The 22,197-nt window shown below is 43.4% G+C and overlaps 1 protein-coding gene across 2 annotated transcripts in view; it reads left to right on the top strand.

Moving 5' to 3' along the window:
* The window catches only part of TTC7A (tetratricopeptide repeat domain 7A), a 162,769-nt gene that overhangs the window by 126,203 nt on the left and 14,369 nt on the right, over positions 1 to 22,197 (top strand). For both annotated transcript variants that reach the window (XM_068676639.1, XM_068676640.1), the window contains one exon: positions 4,575 to 4,777. In XM_068676639.1, the coding sequence (XP_068532740.1) occupies positions 4,575 to 4,777 (203 nt within the window). The remainder of the gene's footprint in view (positions 1 to 4,574; positions 4,778 to 22,197) is intronic.

Here is a 22,197-nt window from a genome sequence, read left to right as displayed (position 1 = left end):
TTGCCGGCGAGTTGTCAAACGTCTGCATGCACGGCTGTGTCATAATAAGGGAGGGTGACTAAACGTCATCTGACAGAAAGGCAAGACAGAAGGAGAACCCTTTGTCATGGTAATAGCTCTGTGTTCGCTGATCAGAGAGCTGTCTCAGAGGAGTGGGTCTTTCCAGCTGGCTGAGGGCTGCTGCAGTAACAAGTATTAATAGCTTCTGAAAGCAGATGAGCTCTGTGCAACAGAAAGCACCTCTCTAGACATCCTCTCAGGCAGTCTCACCTTCGTCGAGTGTAAAGGGCTGCCTCCCAGCGTGCTGTCCTGCTGGTCAGCTGGCTGCTTGGCGCTGGCCGTGTCCCCACACAGTCCCATTTCTGGGGTGGGCAAGAGCAGGTGATGTGGCTGACACAGAGCAGAGTAATGTGGAGCAGCCTGCTTGTGGGAGTTCAGTGCCACGTCTTGGGTAACGCCGATTTGCAAGGAATGAGATTTTAACTCTTGGGTGCTTCATGTTTCAGAAAGACATTTCAAATCCATTTATTTTTTTGGGCTAGAATTACAGTTGGTGCTGCCTCTGTGGTGACAAGTGCAATCACTCTCGACACTGCTGTGAAACACTTAAGAAAAAGAGAATAGTCAACGTTCAAGGTGATGGCAGACAACTCTGTTCCTTCTACTAGCGTTGTGATGCAGACATGACTAGATTACTCTGTTGTTGCTTCTCAGATGGGCTCCTTTACAGAGCTCTGTCAAATAATTTATCCTGGAGCCAAAAAAAAAAAAAAAAAAAAAGGAGCCTGACTACAGGAGACCCAGCTTTTGTCAGCCTTCTGGAAGTGCTCTTGCTCTGTACATTTGCTACTGGTCTTTGGTGAGTGAGTAGATGATATGCTTCTGGCAATTCTCACTTGATTAAGGATCTTCACTGCAGATGAGCCTAAATGCTAGCAGAAACAGCTGGAAGAACTAGAAGCTCATGGTAGGAGCAAATTATACATCTGAGTGGAGATGTGGGCTGCTCGCAGGGACTGGGACCAGCATTAAGACTGCTGCATCAGTTGGAAGTGTAGTTGCAAATCAAGACAAAAGAGCCTGAAGCCACAAGAGAAGACTCTTCATGTTTGGAAGAGCGGCAGAGAAGGGTGGACAGTACTGAGAGAGCACAAATGGAAGCATAAGGTGGATCTGGGAATGAAATGAAACAAGCCAGGCTGGACCTTGGAATCAGTTGGATAGCTGCTCTTGGTCTCAGTGGGTGTAGGCTCAAGGTTCAAGTAGAAAATGAAAGGAGACAGCTCACGATGCATCCTGCCTCTGTGCATCCACACAATGTGATCTGTCTTAGCCCCTGTGTGTAAGCAAAAATGATCAAATATTCCCTGATCACCTGCACTCAGTTTCTAGCATTGCTCCAGAGAGGCTAAGAGAGGTATTAGTACAGCCAGGATGGTCATCTCTCAGTTCTGTAGCATTCAGAAACTTGTTGGTAATACTTAGCTCAAAACAGAATGGGAACTCGTTTAAGCTTTTACGAAGATGGTGTTAAGCGAGAGATGGCAAGGAAGCCTGCAAACGTTGCCTTGGGATTCAAAGCTGCAGAGAATGCCAGCACCAGGAACGATGTAGTCCAACAGCTGGAGGTTCATAAATGGTTTTCCTGAAGCACCGAGCCTTTCACAGAGTGGGAATCACAGATGCTGCTGTATACCTGACTCACCTGGAGGAGTTGCTGTCTGCTTTGGAGTGGCACTGGGTGCCACGGCTCTGTGACAGAACTTCCTTGTGAGGGCTGCTAATTTGGCCAGGTTTTTCTGTACAGCACGATTAGGTGATGCCAGGAGAGATCCTAAATAATCCAACGGAAACTGCTAACCCAGGTAATGCAGAGGCAGGCATTTCAGTACTTTCAGTACTGTTGAGGAGGTGGGAGTATTACCATGATAAATTTAATGAATCCTTGGGTTTTGGCTTTGATTTCTGCCTCTAGCTTGTTTTTTATTCCATGTTACGTAAGTGTATCTTGTTCATCTGTAAATAAAATGAGTATGCAATAGAAGTAAAAAATGAGTTTACAGAAAACCCATTTTAATGCAGGCTTAAATGATTTCCCTAAATGTCTATTTTTAGCTGGGTGGGTGCACTCCTTCCCTCCTGTAACCCAAAGGCACCTCTCTCATTCTCTTTTTATGCAAATCAGGCCTCCCACACCATTAAATCATTTTTTATTGACTATTGAGCCTGCAAAGAAATGGACTGAGCTTTAATATGCTACATTACCGTACCATAAAATACAATTTGTAGATCTTATTTAGATTCTGTGTTGCTGCACTTCCTCTAAATAATTGTTATTACTGAAGAAGATTTACAGGCACCGTTGAAAGAAAGAATAAGTACTCTCCATTTTCTATGCATTGAATCACAGGCTGTGCATGATTTCACATCTAAACCCCCTTGCTCCTGATGCTTTTTTTGAAATGAAACAGGTCACGTTGTGCTGTTAGTTGTGCTGTTAGGGTTTTTAATACAGCAGCATCCAGAACTTCTACTGACTTCAAATAGCACCGGGATTTCACCCCTTCTTTTTGTGCTGCTAGGGTTGTGCTAACTTTGCAAACCGAAGCGTCCTCAGGCTGTGAATCGTCACTTTGCACATCCCCATCCTCATCGCTACCACATGCACAACATCAGCTGCTGCGCAGCACTTGGCAGGAAAAATGCTCTGTTCCCTGGGAAGCAGAAGAAAAATGCTGTCCTCCCACAAACTTTGGAATAAGGCTGTGCACATACTCAGCTTGTCAAGTTGCACGGCCTTGCTTTCTGTTATTAGATGGCTGCACCCTCTTGGAGTCGAGGGAAAGGAGGCACGCTGAGATTTTGTAAAGATTAACCAGACAGAAATGTATGTGAGTCATTTTTAAAGGGTATAGCTCTTACTGAGGAACTGTTTTGCTCGAGTTGGCAGCCTTAGAGAATGACATTTATCTGTAGCACCAACCAGGCATGGCTAAGAAATAGCCGAGCTTATTATTGATGATGTCTCACCCTCCTTCCAGAAGGAGCACTTCAGATCTGGAAGGCCACGATGCCGTGTCAGTGCACAGTCATCCTTTGTGTGCCAGAGAAGAGCTGTCTGTGGGCCCAGTCTCACGTCGGATGGGCCAAGGAGGAGCCTTCCCATGGCGTGGCAGGACAGCCGCTGAGATGCTCCCCTGCTCCCCTCTCACCCAGAAAGCTCCGTGTCGGCATGCCAAGTCCCCGGAGTCATCTGGCCCTCCCGGCATTTTGAGGCTGGCAGAGTTTCAAAGCTATACGAGAGGCCTAATTTTTCAGGCTGATTTCCCCCCCTCACAGAGACTTCCTGAGAACATTTCGCTACCTTTAAAAGTCAGGGCGCTCGAGACTGGGTCTAAATTCAGAATTGTTTATCTGGCTCCGGAGCCTGAACTTGTCATTTTGAATTGGGCTATTGGACTGTCAATATTTGCTGCATTGCCACATCAGTTTAAATAAAAATAAATGGAGACAAACACTGAGCTTTTGCAGTGATAATGTGTAGAACACAAACAGGTTAAGAACCTAACAGCACTGCCTGCTGTGCAGAGATTTATTTTATCTACATACATATATACACATGTACATACATACGTGTATATATATCAACAATTTCCCTTTTCAATTATGTGTGTCAGTGAAAATTGAGCATCACTTCTGAAGCCTTCTCCCAGGATTTAATGCATAATAAATAGTGAGAAATGTTAAACAATGAGATGCATTATGAAATTTGTTTAGCATGAAAAATGATGTGATAAACAAATTGACAGTCAAGCACATCAGTATGCCTGTTACTTTTTTTTTTTTTCTTTGTAAGAAAACCACTGGGATAGTTGCTGAGAGTTGAAGGAAGCAGATGACTGAGCAGTCTCTTCCAAGAGCTCTGTTTTCTTTTTCTGTAGAGTATGTGTGAGGAGATAAATTTGTGAATACAAAATATAAATAAGTCTCTGTGATATAAGCCTTTGATTTTAATGGAGACTCCGAAAACTTAAGAGACAGCTATCTCATAAACTAGACAAGTAAGCAGAGAAAAACACTTTTAATCATTTTTTAAAATATGGAAATACTCTCTTAAAGAAGTTATTTAATGTCCAGCTTGGTCAGATGTATCCTATTACTCTGACATGTTTAAACTAATCGGTGGACAGTGATGGCTTATTCTGTTCTTTTTTTTCCCAGATTATTTGGAAACACGTACAATGGCTCCAAGTGGCTACCAGCCCTGCTTCCTTAGGGCTCGGTAGAGTACGTGTTTACATCCTGATTGAGGAAGCACTCGGGTATATCCTTAAGGCTATCCTGTGTCAACACCTGAAGAGGTCCATCTATGTCTGTACAGAGCCTTTAATGTAGCAGAATATCCATTCAATGACTTGCTTCTGGTAGTAAACGTTAACCACAGTAGTAAGCACTGTGCAGGATCACGGCCTCATGTTTTAATGTTTAAGGGAGATGATATGCAATTAGTGTGAAGAAAGGCACCTGAATTATTTCAGCTAATGGTAGGGTGTTTTTGTGCTTTTTTTTTTCAGCTGAACTCTTCATGGAACAACACCATCTCAAAGAAGCCGGCTTTTGTATCCAGGAGGCAGCTACTCTTTTCCCCACATCTCATGCTGTACTGTACATGCGTGGGAGGCTTGCAGAGATGAAAGGCAATTTGGAGGAGGCTAAGCAATTGTATGATGAGGCACTCACAGTGAATCCAGCTGGAGTCGAAATTATGCACAGCCTGGTGAGTTTGCAGGGGCTCAGCTCCATTATAGTATTTATGTTGCTGATTAACTGTAATAAGAGGGGAGAGGGTTCGTGCTTGCTCTGGATGCCATTGTCTTCCTAATCCTACAAGCAAGTGACTGTTCCAAGAATAAATTGGGTAGCTCGAACCTCTATTTTAAGGCTGGATTGAATGTTTTTAACTAATTAGGACTTGTGTCAAAAGTAAATATTTTAATTGACAAATGCTTGATAGTTTTGGAAGTCAGTTCTCTGCTTTATTGTCTTTGCTTTTCCTACTAACTGTTACGCATTTTAAATAAGCAGTGCACTGATGTTTGGAAGATTTGAACGAAGTATCTACAGAATATAGATAAATACAGTGTTTGCAAGTCTTGCATTGAAATCTTGTGTCTAATCAAACCAAGACAAACTATGAGTTTCTGATAAAACTGTAGTCTTAAGCCGCTACTTAACTCCAACCTTTTTGTAGGGACAGTGACTCCACATTTGTTTATTTCTGTGTGGTTTTTGTTTGTTTGTTTTGTTTTTATAACATTTCCTTTGTGGCAAATATTCTTTCTATTGCACCATCCCCAGAACAAACCTTTTTATAGACTCAGGGCCAATAGCTTTCAAATTGTTGTTATCATTTTTTATTATTATTTATTATTTTTACACAAGGAGCTTTGTGGAGGCCCAAAACCCACTTCTCTTACGAAATCAGAACTTCTAATCATACTTCTTCAATGACGTATCTTATTAATCATAGCCCCTACTGGGTCTCTCTGGGATTTTTAGAAGACTTTCTTGAACAGTTTAATTTTTACAGGAATTCTATATCCTAGTGACTGCCTTAAGTCTTTGCTAGCAGATTTGTATTCCCTAACATAAATCTGGGCCTGATTAGGATTGCAGGCGGCCCTAAAACTGACAGGGTATCAATGCACAAGAGGACAAATGTACAGTGAAGTGATGATTGAGACCAAATCGTAGAACCTACAGGCAAGAGATGAGAGAGTTGTAATAATGAAAGTTCAGTGCACAGCCAGCAGATGAATAGCTCATGCATATGTCAGGAGTTGAGCAAAAAAACAGCTATGCATATACCAGACTTGTATGCTTAATGGGGCAATAATATTGCTTTGTTGTGATCCAGTCTTTACAAAATCTGTGAAGATAGGAAGATGTGCTTTGTTCAGATGGTATCATGACTTCAGACAAGTCACCAGTATCAGAGCAGCCATCAAGTTAGATGCCAACACGATACAAATAGCTTTCATTTTTGTCTTATTTTATGTGCAAAGCCACATACTGTGTCTTCCCATTTCACTTGCTTGCAATTTTCTGAAACTGTAGTCATTTGGAATAACATTTTCTGAGATGCACATCTGCTCTGGCCCAGTTTACTTTGGAAAATGTCACCCAACATGGCTTAACTGTTTCTGAAAATGAGGCTAGAGAAAATACTTTAGAGGTTTCGGTGACACCTTTACAGTGCTTTAATGTCCCCAGGTTTTGTCAGGAGTGAGTGGTTTTTATAACATATTAATGTGCTTTTTACCATCCATAAGAAAATCCCTGAGGTTGCCCAAGTTACAGTCTCAAGAACCACATTCTGTATATGCTTATTAGATATGTATTTCTGAAACCTCTAAAGAGTCTGTGAATGCTCCTTCCCCTCAATCCCCTGTAAGCTTCAGGGAGTAAAATCAAGGAAGAGGCAGAGAAGTCAGTGAGATGAGGAGTTTAGGGGACAGCTACTGATTCTGTGAGCAAGTTAATGAAAAAATGTACTCAAAAGAGAATAATAGAAACAAAGATAGCAAATTAGATACAATGAGGTAATAACACTGTTTATGGCTGGACTGGTGAGAAGAGTGAGACTGGGTTAATAAATGAGACAGAGATGTATGGCTAGAAGGGTGGGCATATTGGAAAGGATGGATTAGAAGGGGTTGGTGTTATGAGAGGCACATGGAAACATGAACCTGTGAGAGTACTTCTACTGCATAGCCTTTGATCTCCTTAAAATCCCGAATCTTTCCATTCTGGTGCGGGCAAATATCAGTGAAAATCACTTGCTTAAGTGTGTGCCTCATCTCCTTTAGCTTGGCTCTGCATGCAGCCAATGGTTTACACCTGCTAGCTAAGATAGCGAAGGTCTGGTCTATCCCTGCTGATGTGAAGCATGGCAGTAGCTCTAGGATGCCACATAATGGCATTCCTTTCTGTGCTTTTCCAAAAGCTAGGAAATTGCACAGAGCAAGTTCAAAGCATCTGATGAGCACTACAGAAAAGCCTGTAAAGAAATTAATCATTCTGCCTTCAGAATAGAGCTTGAATCATGTGCAGTAAACAAGGCTTTTATGGCTATGCATCAAATAGAAAGGGCAAAAATAAAATATTGAGTGGCTGCTAGCTAAGTGAATTTGTCTTGTGTACTGAGTGAGACAGTGTCCCCGTGGAGAACTTAGGCTGGGTTTAGGTAATTGAAGCCACGGTGTAGCAAGTGGTAAATTCTGCATCTCTTTGAGGCCATCAAAAGGAGACTGGATCCTTTCTGATTCGTATGCATTATCAAAATGCTAGCCATACTGTTAATAAAAGTACAGGTTCTTGAGCACAGTTTGTTCTGTCCCCTACTTGAGGGAAATACACATCTTGTGTTATGCAAGAAGCCAAACTAGATTATCAGCTAGTTCCAAGTAGCTTGAAACTATGCAAGACATTAAATTCACACATGCAGTTTTGGTGCTGGTCTTCCGCAAAATACGAGCAGTTAGTTTTCCCTCTGTAATAATGCTGTTGTGGGCGTGTAATAATTTAGGGAACGAAGGTCTGGTAATGAGAACTACTGTCTGACTTCGTGCAATTACCATCCAACTGACCTAGTCCACTTTAAGGGAAAACTCTGCTGTAGACAGTGCTGGCTCTCCCTGGTGTAGCAGCATCAATTAGCAAAGTAGTCAAGCCTCTTCCCCAGGGCTCTCAGAACTAGGCTGTCAGGGCTATATTTGGAAAGCTCCAACTTGAGGAGCATTACTGGCTCCAAATGAAGGGCACGGACTGAGCAATGAACACGTCCAGCGGGTGTCAATAAGTTTTACACAGGGAAGGGTCACCACCATAGTAAACACGAGCTCTTCCTCTGCACAGCTGAAAACAGATGTGTTTTACTGTGGCTGGAGGGTGTTTACAATAGCTGTCAAATGTGTGTGCTTTCTGTATAAAGCTCACTGCTTAGACCCTTCGAAACTGCACATGCTACAGGACCGCAGTTCTCCGTAGGAAGTAAGACTTGCTGGGCTCTTTCTTTCCACATTTTTCCTCGTTCTGTCTCACACATTTCAATCTTCCCTCCCTTTGATAAAGCAGTCCCATTCTTGTCCAAATAAAGCTCTTCCTGGGGCCTTCCTTGCAAAGACGCGTTTTAGTTAAGGGAAGAAGAAAGTCACGTATTTAAAAGGGAAGGAAATGGGCACCCTCATCTCTGTCACTATGTCAAATTTAACAAAAACAACAAAAAATACCCCTGAAACAAAGAAAAAAGGAATTTTCTTGACTCATACTTGAGTCTTATAGATTGCAGTGAAAGATTGTAATGATCCCTCAATTCTCTTGAAGGCTGGGGCAAGGATGATAAGGTTGTTATCAGAACACCATACAGCTGTCTTCACTGCCTGACCCCTATGCTTGATAGGGAAATAAAATGAAATATATATTGGTTTTTAATAGATACTGGTTTTCGTTTGGTGAATTTTTGTCAAGGTTAAACTGGAAAGCAGTCTTTATAATGTATTCCGGTGTTCTATTATGACCACATTAATAGGTGGAAGATATAATCTAGTGAACATTTTAATTTTCTGCCCAGTCAAGTCAAACAGAACATGACTTTTCAGGTAACACCAGTTGTGCTAATCATGAGTTCTGCTTGTTCTTAAGGAGACTTCCAACTATACCACGAAATTTAAGATTGGCAGCCACACAGAAGGGGCTGTAGAGTCATAAAGTGCCTTCCAGCTGAAGTTGGAAATACATGCTTCCCACTCACCTGAATGCAAGTCAGCTAAGACGGGCTGACAGATTGACAGTAGGCTGCTCTGTGACCTTTGTTTCCTGAGATGAACGTAGATTTTGGCCTTTCTTCAGGCAGGCCAGGTTTCCTTCTGGAGAAGGTTCTATAGTGAATGGAGTTTGGGGAGGTAACAGCCACCTAACAGTGTTGTGGAATTGTTGAGGTTGGAAGGGACCTCTGGAGGTCCTCCAGTCCACAGCCAGCACCACGTCTAGCTGGGTTTTAAGTATGTCCGAGGGAGAAGTCCTTAAAGGACATACTAAACTTAATAGTGACATTGCTGTACTGGGTCAGACAGAAGGTTCATCTAACCCACTTCTTCAACAGCAGCCATAAGGAAGCTCCTTGGAAAGAATGAGAGCAAGGCAAGTGCGTATACTTCCTGACATTATGACTTGGGACTTGCTGAGGTGGATGTAGGTTTTACTTGTTTAGTAAGTCATAAGTCACAGTGCATTTCTCCTTGAACTTGTCTTCTCTGGAGCCCATGTTAGCTTTCAGATTCACCATATCCTTCAGCAAGGCGACTCACAGGTCTGCTTTGTGCTGTATAACTTCGTATATAAATTCCGTATGTTCCCAATGCTGCTCATCATAGACACACCAATGCATTTCATGTTCCCTCTTCTTCCTTTGGAAGACATAGCACACTGCTGTTTGTTATTCATCCCCCTTCCCATTAATGATTTGATAGGTAACTAACATAGAACCAGTTTCATTACTTCCATTATTGCTGTTGCCTCTCTCTGAGCTTTTTGTGCTTCTTTTTAAGAAGAGCAAACTAAAGGAAATAATGTGGTTAGGTTTAATATTTAGCTTAGCTTCAAACACAGTGCTATAGAATCAGTGTTTAAAAAAAGCCTTACTGTCCTATGGTGGTCTTCTCATGTAAATTACTGCCTATACAAATACAATGCTCTATTCCAAATGTTTTGTATTACCCGTCTCGTTACCACAGCTCGTTTTCCATCTTCTTGTGCCTGTAGGGGCTAGGCTTTTTTTTCTGAAAGGTCAGAAGCTCTAATGAATGGATTGTGATTTATGATAGCAATGAGCAGTGTAACAGTGTTATCTTGGGTCCTTGCAGAACTGGCATCCCAGTCTGTGAATACAGCAAGCTCACAGTTCTAGTCTTTGATATATATTTTTCATTCTGCTTGCCAGAGACATCCTTTTAGCCGATGGAACACAAATTTCTCTCTGCTGGTAATGCTAGAAGCTGAAGAGTTTGACTAAGAACAAGTTTTTATGTAGATTATGGTCCTTTTGTATAAGATAAGTGCCTTGCTTTTGGTTGGATTTGAGCCTTCTAAAAATTATCCAGTGCTTTGTTTAAGTCTTCTACTCTTCTTAATTGTTCAGTTGGATGCAAGAGCAGAATAAAAAAAAAATCTTTACAAAGAGACTTGGACTGTTTAATTTGGCCTTCATTGTGTACTTAGGATGCAATTTCATGTTCATTTTAGTAGACGAGTCAACCTATTGTCTCCAGACTCACATTTGGTAGCATCGGGATAATTTGAAGACTACAGTTTGCACTGATTAGAACATGGAAATGAATTATTTCTGTTCATTTATTTCATTTTACCTCACAGTATGGTGCATGCATCCTTGTTTTCAAAGGCATCCATTCACATAATAAAAACATGGCTTGATTGCTTAATATTTTTAAGGATGACATGCGTTACTTCCTTGGGGATTCGTTTCATGCTGGCATGAAGTAATCATATAAATCATGAGGAGGATTCTCGGCAAGGCTAAATTATCATAGCTTTATCATACCAAGGTCTATGTCTCATAAGGTAGCCAGGACACTAATTAAAAGCATTTTTACCTTGAAAGCCGAAGTTAAAATGCTTTCTGTGCTTAAATGTGGGAACAAAAGAGCAGAGTTTTCACATTAATGCAGTTACTTATCATCTAAGGAGCTGCTTTATGTCCACAGTTTATCCAGTTTGTTTGCTGTTTTGCAGATAAGTATGTCATGGTCTGTTCCCAATTTCTAGTGACATTTCTTGCTCAGGTTTTTTGTATTTGTGTACAGAGAATTGAACATCACAATTAAAACGCATCCCTCTGCAGTTAGGAAACTCTGCATTTGTCCTAATTGTAATTAGGTGGATAATTGCGTCTAGAGACGGAATGAATGACCCATTTAATGTGTTCTGGAGACAGTTCTTTCTAGCTGCATTTGATGCCACCCTGCTTTTGTTCTGGCACAGATGATAAGCAGAGTTAGAGCCCAGGTAATTTCAATTAAGTGGACAGGTGTACTACTTTCGTGATAAATTCTGAGTAGAGTTTTCATTATCACAGCTTCTGCATTTACAAATATTCAGAGGGAATCTGTGAGAAATTGCTGTCATAAGAACTTGAATTTCAGCAGATAATGACTGCAAAATGAATGTCAAACTGTTCTTTGAGATACAAAAATGTTGCAGCTTTCCTAGTTAAATTATTTTTTTGTTAAATCTTTCAATCCGTGGACTCATTTTATGTTCTTGAGCAATGCATTTCCAAGCTGTAAGTACGTCGCGACATTTTTCTTAACTTTAAATGTGTTTCTTGCTTATGTGTGTCATGTTTTTCTACCAAAACTCTTCAGGCCGGGTCCTTGCTACCGTTACGCGGCAGGGTGGGTCCTTCCTCTTCCAGACAGCAGAGAAGTGCAACTCCTTCATTTCCCATTGAAGGCAATTCACGGAGCAGGGCTGGGGAGGAGGTGGAGCCCTGGCACTCACATCCCCTCCACGGCCGGCTCCAGCTCCGCCGCAGTGTCAGCTGTGGCTGTATGTCATGCTTCCCTCTAAACCTCCATAAAACAGGGATGAAACTACTAATCCACTTCATCTGGGGTTAGCGGAGCTTAATTAATATCTGTGCATACTTTCAGATGACAAGCTCTCTGTAAGCACGAGATCTTATTTTTTTAATTATGCGTCTTGAATCCTGTGGTGCTCTGTCCACTTGGGCTTTTAGACCACAAATTGTTTTGGGCACAGTGCTGCGACTGTTCAGCCCAAACGATGCGCTTTACTGCTCTGAGTACCCTCGTGTCCCTAAATGTAAGTAGTGATGAAAACATTATTGCAGTGGGAGTGGGATTTAGAAGGCAGATCTGTGAACTACTTCTTCCTCTCCCAAGGATTTGTTTTCATTAGAGGAGTCTGCCTTGCCTGTAAGTTGTGAGTTCCCCTCCGTTGTATTGATGAATTGTTATAGCCGTGCTCTGAAGGACAGAGTAAACAGGAGCAAATGTGAATCTGAAGACTTTCTAGCACAGCCCTCTTCTCTTCCTGGGGATAAGATATGACAACGCCTGCAAAAAATAGCTTTTTGCGGGGGGAGGGAGGGAGGGTGCTTCCTTTCTGCTCTGACAGTGAGTGTATCCTTCTGCTCTGCAGACTCAGTGCAAGCAGAACATCGTTGTGCCAGCACAGTTCTGCAGTTTCCCCTGGTGAGACGCGTTTTGGATTTTTAAGGAGAGAGATGACAGACCTAAAGGTAGAAAAAGCATTAGAGTAGACAGTCATTACAAGTCTTTCCAGAAATGGAGCAACCTTGAACAAAGTGCCTTTTTTTTTTTTTTCTTCTTTTTAATTAAGTAAGTAATAGTGACAGTCAACGGGAGATTCTAGCAACCCAAAGGAAGACCAGTGACGTCTTCGGTGATGCAGCTTGGAGAGCTACAGTCTGGGACTCTCTTAGGTCTACCTAATATGGAGTGTACGAGAAAACACTGGAAGGATGCATTAAGAAACTGTTTGCTAAGACCTACTCTCCAGCAGGATATTTTTGGACCACTCTGCCAGTACAAAACATTCAAACAGTTTAGCCCGCCCCATAAGTATTCCCTAGAAATACTAGGGGAGGTGGGGATGCTGTTAGCAAGTTTTCTCACAATCTTCTTTCTGTTCAGCACTGCAGTTCTCCAGTGCATGTGGGAACAAGTGAATGGTGACATGTAGGTGTGTAACAGGAAAGGGGAGGGGAAGAAGATGTAAGGGTGTAGAAGAGGCTGCAAAAAGCACGGAGCTGCTTACTTTGAAACACCAAGGTAAAGCATAGACCACAGACAAAATCACTTTTCTCAGCCATTGTTTGCTGGCCACACAGCCACAACAGATTGTTTCTTCTTTTCCATCCTTCTCTGCCTCGTAGATTTCTGCAGATGAGCCCAGCCTTGATTTGCAGCAGACGGCTCTTTCAATGCTATTTATTTGCTATTTCATCCAAGAAAGGCAAAATTCACTACAAAGAATCTGAAAGTGCACTTAGGTCAGAAGCTTTTTCCAGTGGTGTTGAAAGAGGATCTGAAAACACTCAAACCATCCAGAACCAAGAAATCAGGAGGAACTCCTCAGCAGTTTGGAAAATGCGACTCCTTAGGCAGGGACTTAGTATAGGTTTCCTGTTTGTGACATTTTTTATGTGTTGAGAAGACTCCTCTTGCATTTTTCTTCTCTTCCTTGTGCTGCTGTAAAGCTCCAGACTATCAATGAGCTGCTGTGTCATATTGCTCCTGTGACTTTTGCCTATATTTTTGCCAAAAGGCTGAAGAGAGAAGCCCTGGCTGGAAAAAGAGGTGGGGGAATTAACATGTACAATGGTCGGGGAAGGGAGAGACTAGAAGAGTCTGACTTTTCAGGGTAGCAAAACAAAGTCTGGGAAGGGAGACATTTGCTGTCTGCAGCTAAATGTGGAAACAAATAGTAAACTTAGAGGGCAAAAAGCTGCGTTGAGTAAAGGGTGATGCTTATATTTACCTGCTATATGTTGGTACTGGAGATTTAAGAGGGTTAAATCAGAGCCATCCTAGCAGAGAGGTTCTGGAGCAGCCCTCCAGCAGCAGGAGATGTGGGAGGAACCATCTCACCCCGTTACGCTGGAGTGTGATGGGTTTAGGAGAGGGCTCTCGGGAGGAAGGGAGCAGCCCCCAAAGTCACTGTAAGTAGGACTTTAACCCAAAACAGTTCTTGCCTCTTTTGTGCACAGGCTGGACGCCCAGACCACTAGTGACAATGATCATGCTCTCCTCCTGTATGACCTGAAACTCAGTGTCCAGCTAAAATGCCTTGCAGGCCCACCTGCAGTCCTTTCTTCCCCTCTCCTTTTTCTGTCGAAGATACTCTATTCCCAGAAGCATTTTTGTAATTATATTGAGTTGTATTATTTTTTAAATTAGATGTGCAGTTTGAATGTTAGTAGGGCTGACCTCCATTTCTTATATATATTTTAATGAGTTGTCAAGTGACTTGTGTGTATCACGGGGTGGTGTGATGGATGTCGCTGGAATCAGGAGAGTTGCACTGAAATTCTCTTAAAAAATAGCCAGCGTTGTGGCAGCTCAGCTCTATTGACAATAACGTCAAGTCGGGTTTAATAGCGTAGTTCCTTATTGAATGAGTCCACTCCGTAGGAATCATCGTGACCTTCCTGTGTGTGCGCAAGATAAAAAATCAATGTTGATCCCTTGGGAGGAAAATGGAAGATGAACGGAACAGTTGAGTGAGCCTAATGAGAATCAGATGGCAAGAATGTTAATTTGGAAAGCGATACTTGTGTAAGCTGTCCGAAGACACAGTGCAGCAGTTTCCATATATCAGCGATTGCCATGTATTCTCCTCAGATACATATCTGCAAGATGTGACTGACTGGATTTGCGGCCCTTCTATGGCTTCCTGACAGAACAACAGGGGGTTTCGAGTTAATCACCTTTCGGTGGGGAGATTTATGACCGCTGCAGTTAGCTGAGCCTTTCCTCCGGCAGGAAGGCCATGGGCTGGAGACAGTCGCTGGGCGCAGCATCCCAGCTGCATAATCAGAAACAGGCTCGAGCAGCTCAGGCTTGCGGTTGCTCTCCGGAGTCATGCAGCTCACTGGCATTGTCGAATATAATGTTCGCTTCAAGTCGGCTCTCGTTCCTAGTATTTTTGGAAGTTGGGTGGGTAGTAATTTCTCTGTCATGCTTTGCTTAATAGCCATCAGCTTTGTAAGGAATAAACAAAACAATGGGCTTTTATTCTGCCTCCTTCCTTCTGCGAGTCTGGGGCGGCAGCTCCATTTTAACTCCTTTTGAGCAGTAGGTGAACATGCACATTGCCTTTAGCTTAGGCAGATGTGCCCGTCACTCTCCCCACCTGGTTCCCAGAGAAGAGGGACTGCTCCAAGGCTGGTGTGGAGCCCTTTTTGTTGGGCTCCTGCTCTGCAGTGCCTGGTGGAAGAGTCTGTCGCTGTCCTTCCCTGAGCGTCAGGGGACCACGTAATCAAGGTGGGTGTCTGTTTGTATAGACCACATATCTCCAAATTGGTCACATGAGGCTGTTCAGTGTCTCCTAATGCAAGGTCTAAGGCAGGAAATGAGGAGAAATCACCCTGAATAGTTCCAGAGAAATTACTACATTGATGTTTTCATATTTAGCCTGATTCTCTCATTGCTTGCGTTGGCCCGTTCAGCATTCATTGTAGCACAAAGAGTAGGCTCGTAAAAACATCCGTTTGCCAGTTGCATCACTTACCGGGCTGTATCTGCTTTCTAAGATTGTCTCCAGCATTAGAGGCTGCGAATAAAAATCAGCGGGAACACAAATGGCAGCATCTCAGTAGTGCCAAGCTGTACAGTGGTGATTATTTGTTGACGCTTTTTCTGCCAGCATTGACTAAACAAAGATAAGAACGTAAATGCTGCGGCAGAGCTTCCCAAACAGGATTACAGAGGCGATAGGAGCCTGCACTTTGCACTACAGCAATAGGAGCCAGTGTGGGAGAGATGTCATTACCTGCTGCTCCCCTTATGTCCTAAGAGCAGAACAATGAAAGAAGAGATGTCTGTGGAGCTCTCTGTGATGTGTGCTCCTAAAAGGCATTCATCTTTTAGGGTTTGATTCATTAGGGTTGTACTGTGTGAGCGTTGCTTTGATTCTGCTAAAATTCTAACGTTGGTTAATGTGCCTCTGAGGGAGGGCCTCACATTGTAAGCCTCAGTAGGCTTCACGGCACACCAGGCAAGCTCAGTAAAAACTCTGAATTGAGTAGGGAACAGGCCTCCAAGTCAGCTAATTTTGAATGTCATCACGCATGGCACAAGGCTAATTGAGATACACAGAAAGTGCCATGTGCCTTTATAATTGTGTTTAGACAAGGCTTTCAGTGTTTGAGTCAGCTCGGCAGCGTTCCAGCTGATGAAAGTGTTAACGATACCTGACACCAGTGATGAGATGTGAAGAGCTCCTCGGATCTTGGCGCACATATCGTGAGGCACTTTAGGATCACAGAATTCAGGTGAGAAAGGACCTTGCCTTCCGAGGTCAGCTCATCCCCCCTCCTGCTCACCACGAGGCCAGCTTCAGATACAGAGCACGTTGCTCAGGGCTGTGTCCAGCTGAGCTTTGAGTATTTCCAAGGGTGGATATTTCACCACTCCCCAGGTTCATGTTTTGGTGCTGCACCACTGCTTATAAAGATTTTTTTCACGATATCTGTTCAATCAGAATTTCCCTTGCTGCCCATTGCCCATTGCAACTGAGAAAAGCCCAGTGCCATCTTTTTTCCAGTTACCCATTGGGTAGCTGAAGATGGCAGTCAGGTACCTCCTCCTTAGCCTGGAGGGGGAAAGGCTGAATGAATGCCCCTGTCTCTGACTTTTCATAATAGTATGTCCCCCCACCATCTCAGTGGCCTCCACTTGCCCTTCACCAGTTTGTCATCATCTTTCTGGTACTGGGGAGCGCAAAACTGGAAGCAGCACTTCTGATCCAATCTCACAAATGCCACAGGGAAGGAAATAATTACTTCAGTCTGCTGTGATGCATTACCTAATGCAGCCCAGGATGCCATTAGCCTTCAGCACTGCTTGGGTGCCTTGCTGGCTCGTGTTCCCCAAGGGCTTTTCTGCAGAGCAACTTTCTCCCCAGCTGGCACCCAGCCTGCACAGTTGCATGGGGTTATTCCATCCCAGGTGCAAGATCTCACTATTCACCAAATGCAAATCCTCACTCCGTTTGGTCAATGCTTAAACAAAACACAGAGCCACCATCTCTGAGTTATTCTGAGATTTTGGTTTCAGCATCTTTTTTTTTTATTTTTCAGTAGCCCACAGTGCCCTTGGTACAGACACACAGGTCTGGCATCCTGTGAGCTGCAGCAGGGAGGTGCGTGCACGTGTATGTGTATACACACGCATGTAACTGATGTACCTCGGAGCTACCAGAAACAGGGCACCAGCTGGTGTTAGCAGGCCACGATTTGGTTATGAAACCTTAGCAGGAACAAGCATCTCCTGCTGCCCTTGGGATGCCTCTTCTGCTTGGGGCACTGATGCTTTGCAGAAGGGATGGGTCCCCAGCACCATTTGCCAAGTGGGCTGTGCCCCAGGCTTGAGTGGAGTAAGAAAAGGGAGAGCCACATTCTCTAGAGGACTTTCCGTGCAGAATGAGCCAGGCAGGGGCAGGAGGAGCATAGTTTGTTAGCAGGTGGTGATGCTGAGGCTGGCGGAGCGGGAGGCCCAGCGAGGACAGTGTGGGATACCCGAAATGAAAATCCTCTGGGGAGCCACTACCCATGCCTCGCCTCTGGTGTGCCTGGGGATCGTGAAAAGCCACTGCTCCGCTTATTAGCTCATCAGATGCCGTTGCAAACTTAGCCTTGTGGTTTTGGTTTCTCCTTGTATTACAAGCAACAGCTCCCCCTTCTTCTCCACAACCTGTCAAGCCAATCTGTGTACCGCAGGCCCGAACACCTGCATTGAACATGACATGAACCATCACTAAAGAGGCAGTGTGCGGCTGAAATATAGCACTTGTTCAGCACATCCACGCATAACATACCAAGCAGGCCAAGCCTAATTGGTAGCGAAGGATGAACGATGAATTGCATTTCAAATAAATTCTCAAGCAGCGCTGAGATTGTGATTATTATTTTTTTAAACAAGGAGGAGAAAGGTTAGCTTCATCCTTATGTAAATATTCCTCTGTGCGGTTTCCCAAAGCAGATGATGATGGCGAGCAGGTTTGGCACTAATGTGTGACTGTATGGTTTTTAATAAGAGAACAGTATTATTCCCTTGCATCTAAACCAAACCTCCAGAATTTCTGAACTTTCAGTTACAGTAATTTTTGTGCCAGATTGGCAGGCAGTGGTATTTTCTCTTTGTGGCTGTCACTTTCAGCTCAGCGGAGCATAGGAGTGACTAATACAGGCAAATGAAGCTAGGTCAAATTAAATGCATGCCACAAAAAAGCAGTCCCCAAATCATATATGATCCCATACTGCATCGTGAGGCTCGAAGCTTGACATTGAAAGAGATCACATAGGCTTAACATACAGCCAGACCCCACATCATTTCAGTCTTTTTTGAATTGAGTTTATGCACATAAGGATAGTTTGGGACAGGCTTCTGCAGGTACAAGCAGATACCAGGTCTCTTTTGGGTTTCAGTGAAAGTAAGAGATTTTGCACGTATTTCATGCGTGTTAAGAGCAAAATTGCCTGCAGTATCTTCGGCACCAGGTTCATAGACCATTTAGTATCCTGTTTGCCTGAAAAGTGTCTTGCCTTGAGAGCAAGAAACGTAAGTAAATGTACAAAGAGAGTGATAAAACCCACAAGCCCTGGAGATTTCCAGACATCAGAAGGAGCAGACACTCTCATTTTAGGATTCCTTGTTGTTGTTCCTAGAATACTGCAAATAGGTCAGGCAAGCAACGTTGAAAGCTCAGAACTGCTTGTCACTAATAATAAATGACTGTGCAAATATGATATCTGTTAATTTCAAATATCTGCCATTTTAAATTATTCTTCTCTGGATATCACCATAGTCACCATCGGTTAAAAGAGCTCAGCTCTGAGAAATACTCTGTTATGTATTATTTGTTGGCTGACACAGCAGATCAGACAGCCTGGAAACATCCAGCATTTTTAACTAATCTCTTACTCTGACTAGTGAATGAAGAACCATCAAAGGAAACTGTTGGGAAGTAACCCATTGTTTGAAATCGGCTTTCCCAAACTAGCAGCTATAAAATAGCATTGGAAGCAGCAGCATTGCAAAGTAAGAATGGCATGTATGCAGGATCCTTGAGCCAAAAGACAGCCCTTTTAAAATATATATGTATTTTTAGCTTGGTCAGCTGTACTAAGTGATTTTATCAATGTAGCCAGTCTCTGGAATAAGAATGCTCACATAATGCGGTGTCAGTGCAGGCAGCAATGACAAGTCATGACGTATGCATGTAGCACAAACCCTTTCAAATCAAAATTCATGCAAATGAAATTCTGTAAATGGATTAAATCTTGATTGTCTTGCGCTACTCAATTTGCTCTCACAAGCTGGCATCAAACTGGAACAGAAGAGCAGCCTCGTTGAAAGCACAGCTCTGCTATTTTTGCGTGCTTTGAACTAGATGACTTGCAAACTTTTTCCATCTCAGTGGTCATACAGCCTGTCACAGCTTGAGAAGAACCAGAGGGACTGCTCCTCTGCATCTCGCATTAGAAGAGAGCTCCCTTTAGAAGAGACTCGCTCAAATAGCACGGGGATGATGATGAATAGGGGGAGAGTTTCCAGTCCGTTTAAGTTGCATTTGAGCATTTCTCTTCAGTACTGTCCAGCTTTCAAGACAGGCTGGGTGCAGGCTCCCAAAGTATCAAAATACTTGAGGCAGGAAAGGGATCAAAATCCAGCCAAAAAAAAAAAAACAAAAACCAGCAGGATCACATATAATGTGTGTAGGCTACAGACCTGCATCCAGCAAGGATTTATTGAGGCCAAAATGGCTACATCCTCATTTCAGGAAGCTCTTTAAGGCTGGAGAAAATGAGAGGGAAATTCAAGCCCATGGAGATGAGGAAAAAATTTTGTGTTACGGAATGTCTGGTTAAGAGAGACGGTGATAATTTCAGTAAATTTTTAATGAGGGACGTCTTTATCTAGGAAGCGTATACTGTGAATAATTTTCAGAATTCTTTAAAATTAAAAGGAATTATGATGGCCTAGGTTTCTATGGCAGCACGTTCCAGTGCTTGGGGCAAGTGAGAAAAAGCTGTACTCAGGCTTTAGATGTTAGATAGGATTTGTTCTCAACAAAGTGGGCTAGGGAACCAGTGGTGCAGGTGTTGAAGCGTAACCCCTCAACAAACGCAAGGGGAGGCCCTGGGAGAGGTTTTTAGGTACTGCTTCAAAAACTTGCAGGCAGTTTGAACACCCAGCTGGCAGGTAGACTTCAGGGCAAACAAGCTTCCACTGCAGCAAAGCAGATGGGCAGTGCAATAGCAGGGGTAAAGTTAATTTGAAAATAAAAGATTTTTTTTTTTTAATGGAATGCTTTTTATCTTACAAAAGTGCCTGCAAAATTCAAGTTGGCATGTGTGGAACAAGCAGCTCTGTTTTGAAAGGCAGCCAGTGCAAGCTGCAGGGGCTGTGTTAAAAGTTGATGCCTGTTGGCTTTTACTTTAGGATCTGCTACCCCACTGGCCTGCGATCTTCAGTCTTTTCTACTACAAATTTATCTTAGTAACAGTATTGTCATCTTGTTTTCCCACTTTTTTCCTCTCCTTAGACAGCTGCAAGTGGCAAAAAGTGATCCTGGCACATTGCTGGTTAAAAAGTAGCCAGAGTATTGAAACTGTGCAGTAGCTCAATCTGAGCATGACCTGCTGTGGCTTCCTTCGTATGCATTTTGATATACTGCATCGTGAGTCTGTTTATGAGCAACAGAGCCTGTTTATGTATTCGACATTGTCCCTGTTATCCTCCCTACCACCACCACCCCAAATCAATATTCTCATCATGTGTTTGGCACAGGCATCTTGTGCTAGAGCTGTCTGGAGTTATTTTGGCTTGCCAGTGACCTTGTGAACGAGTTTGCCCAGCCTTTCAAAACCAAACCAAACCCTCAAGTATACCTTTGCAGAGTGTTTTCAGCCTAGTGCCAATGCAGGAATGAAGAAAATGAAAAAAAAAGCTGTTTTTCTGACTTCTCCTAAGTGTCCAGCCCCTCAGTATCACATAGCTCCTGTGGCCACCCAGCAGCAAAGGCTGGGAGCAGAGTGGAGGCTGGGGAAGGGATCTCATTCTCCTGCTGGGCCAGTGGCTGAAAGCAAAAGACATGTTAAGTGAAGCGAGCTGAACTGCTCCTTCAGCAGTGCCAGAGGCTTACTTGCTTTATACTGCATTTAATTGTGTCATTTTGGACCCTAATCCTACACCCACAATACGAAGGGCATTCTCCACCCATGCCTTAGTCCATCAGGAAAAAAACAAAAACAAAAACAAAAAACAGGTATTAACATCATGAAAACCAACCTAGCCACCCTGAATTCTCCTTTAAACCAAGCCTGAATAAGCGTGTTATTTCACTTGAAGTTCCAGTACAGAAACAAATACAAATCCAGTATCGCACACAATAAACTCTAGACAGTTAAAGCTATCCCCTAAAAACCACAAAATGGAGATGTGCAAAATCCTCAACCAGCCTCACCCCATTAAAGCTACTGAAGTTTTGCCAGCGTGTCCTCGCTGCAGCTCTAGACAAGGATTTAGGAGATCTTTGTTCCTTTGAAATCGTCTCCAGACTACCTGAAACCAGAGGCCTGGGATCTCCACAGAGCCATTGGGCATTGTGTTTATTTGTTTTCATCTGCGCATGAATTTCTTTGAAAATACCCAGCAGAGCAATAAGAAGGGATTGTTTTTAATCTTTAGAGATGATAGCATGCTGTTTTGCATCAAGGACATTCAGAAACAAAGCATCAGATAAACTGTGCCGGGAGATTTTGATACTTTTTTTTTTTTCCTCCGGGCTTTTCTGAAAATAAAACCTATTCTGCGTGGAGCTCGCTGTTGATAAGGCATCCATAGGTTTGTTTTGTCACCCTGCAAGCACCGACACCTCCACGCTGAGGCAATTTACATGGGTGCAGGTGCAGAAAGGCAGCTCGGCTCTGCTCAGAGCTGGGGCGGAGGGCGGGCAGCGTCCGTGCAGCGACAGCTGGGCCTGGCCTCCAGCCCAGGCTGGCTCAACGCGATCGCAAGATTTCGGTGATACGGTGTGGATTTTAGGTCACCTTTCCGGGGGGGGGTGGCTGGAGTCTCAGTTTTGTGCTCCCCTTGCCCTGCTGCTGCCCGAGGAGCGGGTTTAAGAGCAGGCCGTGCATTTGCTGTGTCACGCAGGACAACGCGGTGGGCGACAGCACCTCCTGCCACCCAGATTTCAGTTAGTATTCACGAGTATTTATGTAGCTGCGAATCTATCGTTCCCCTCATCTGAGGTTTCTTGCATCCTTCCTGCCTGACTGAGCGAGGTTGTAACACCCGGTAATTATAAATCTCATTGACTGCCGTGCATTCAGGGCCGTGTTCCCTG

Source organism: Anas acuta, chromosome 3 (genome assembly GCF_963932015.1).
Source record: "Anas acuta chromosome 3, bAnaAcu1.1, whole genome shotgun sequence".
Taxonomy (NCBI): Eukaryota; Metazoa; Chordata; class Aves; order Anseriformes; family Anatidae; genus Anas; species Anas acuta.
This window is presented reverse-complemented; position numbering and strand designations above follow the sequence as displayed.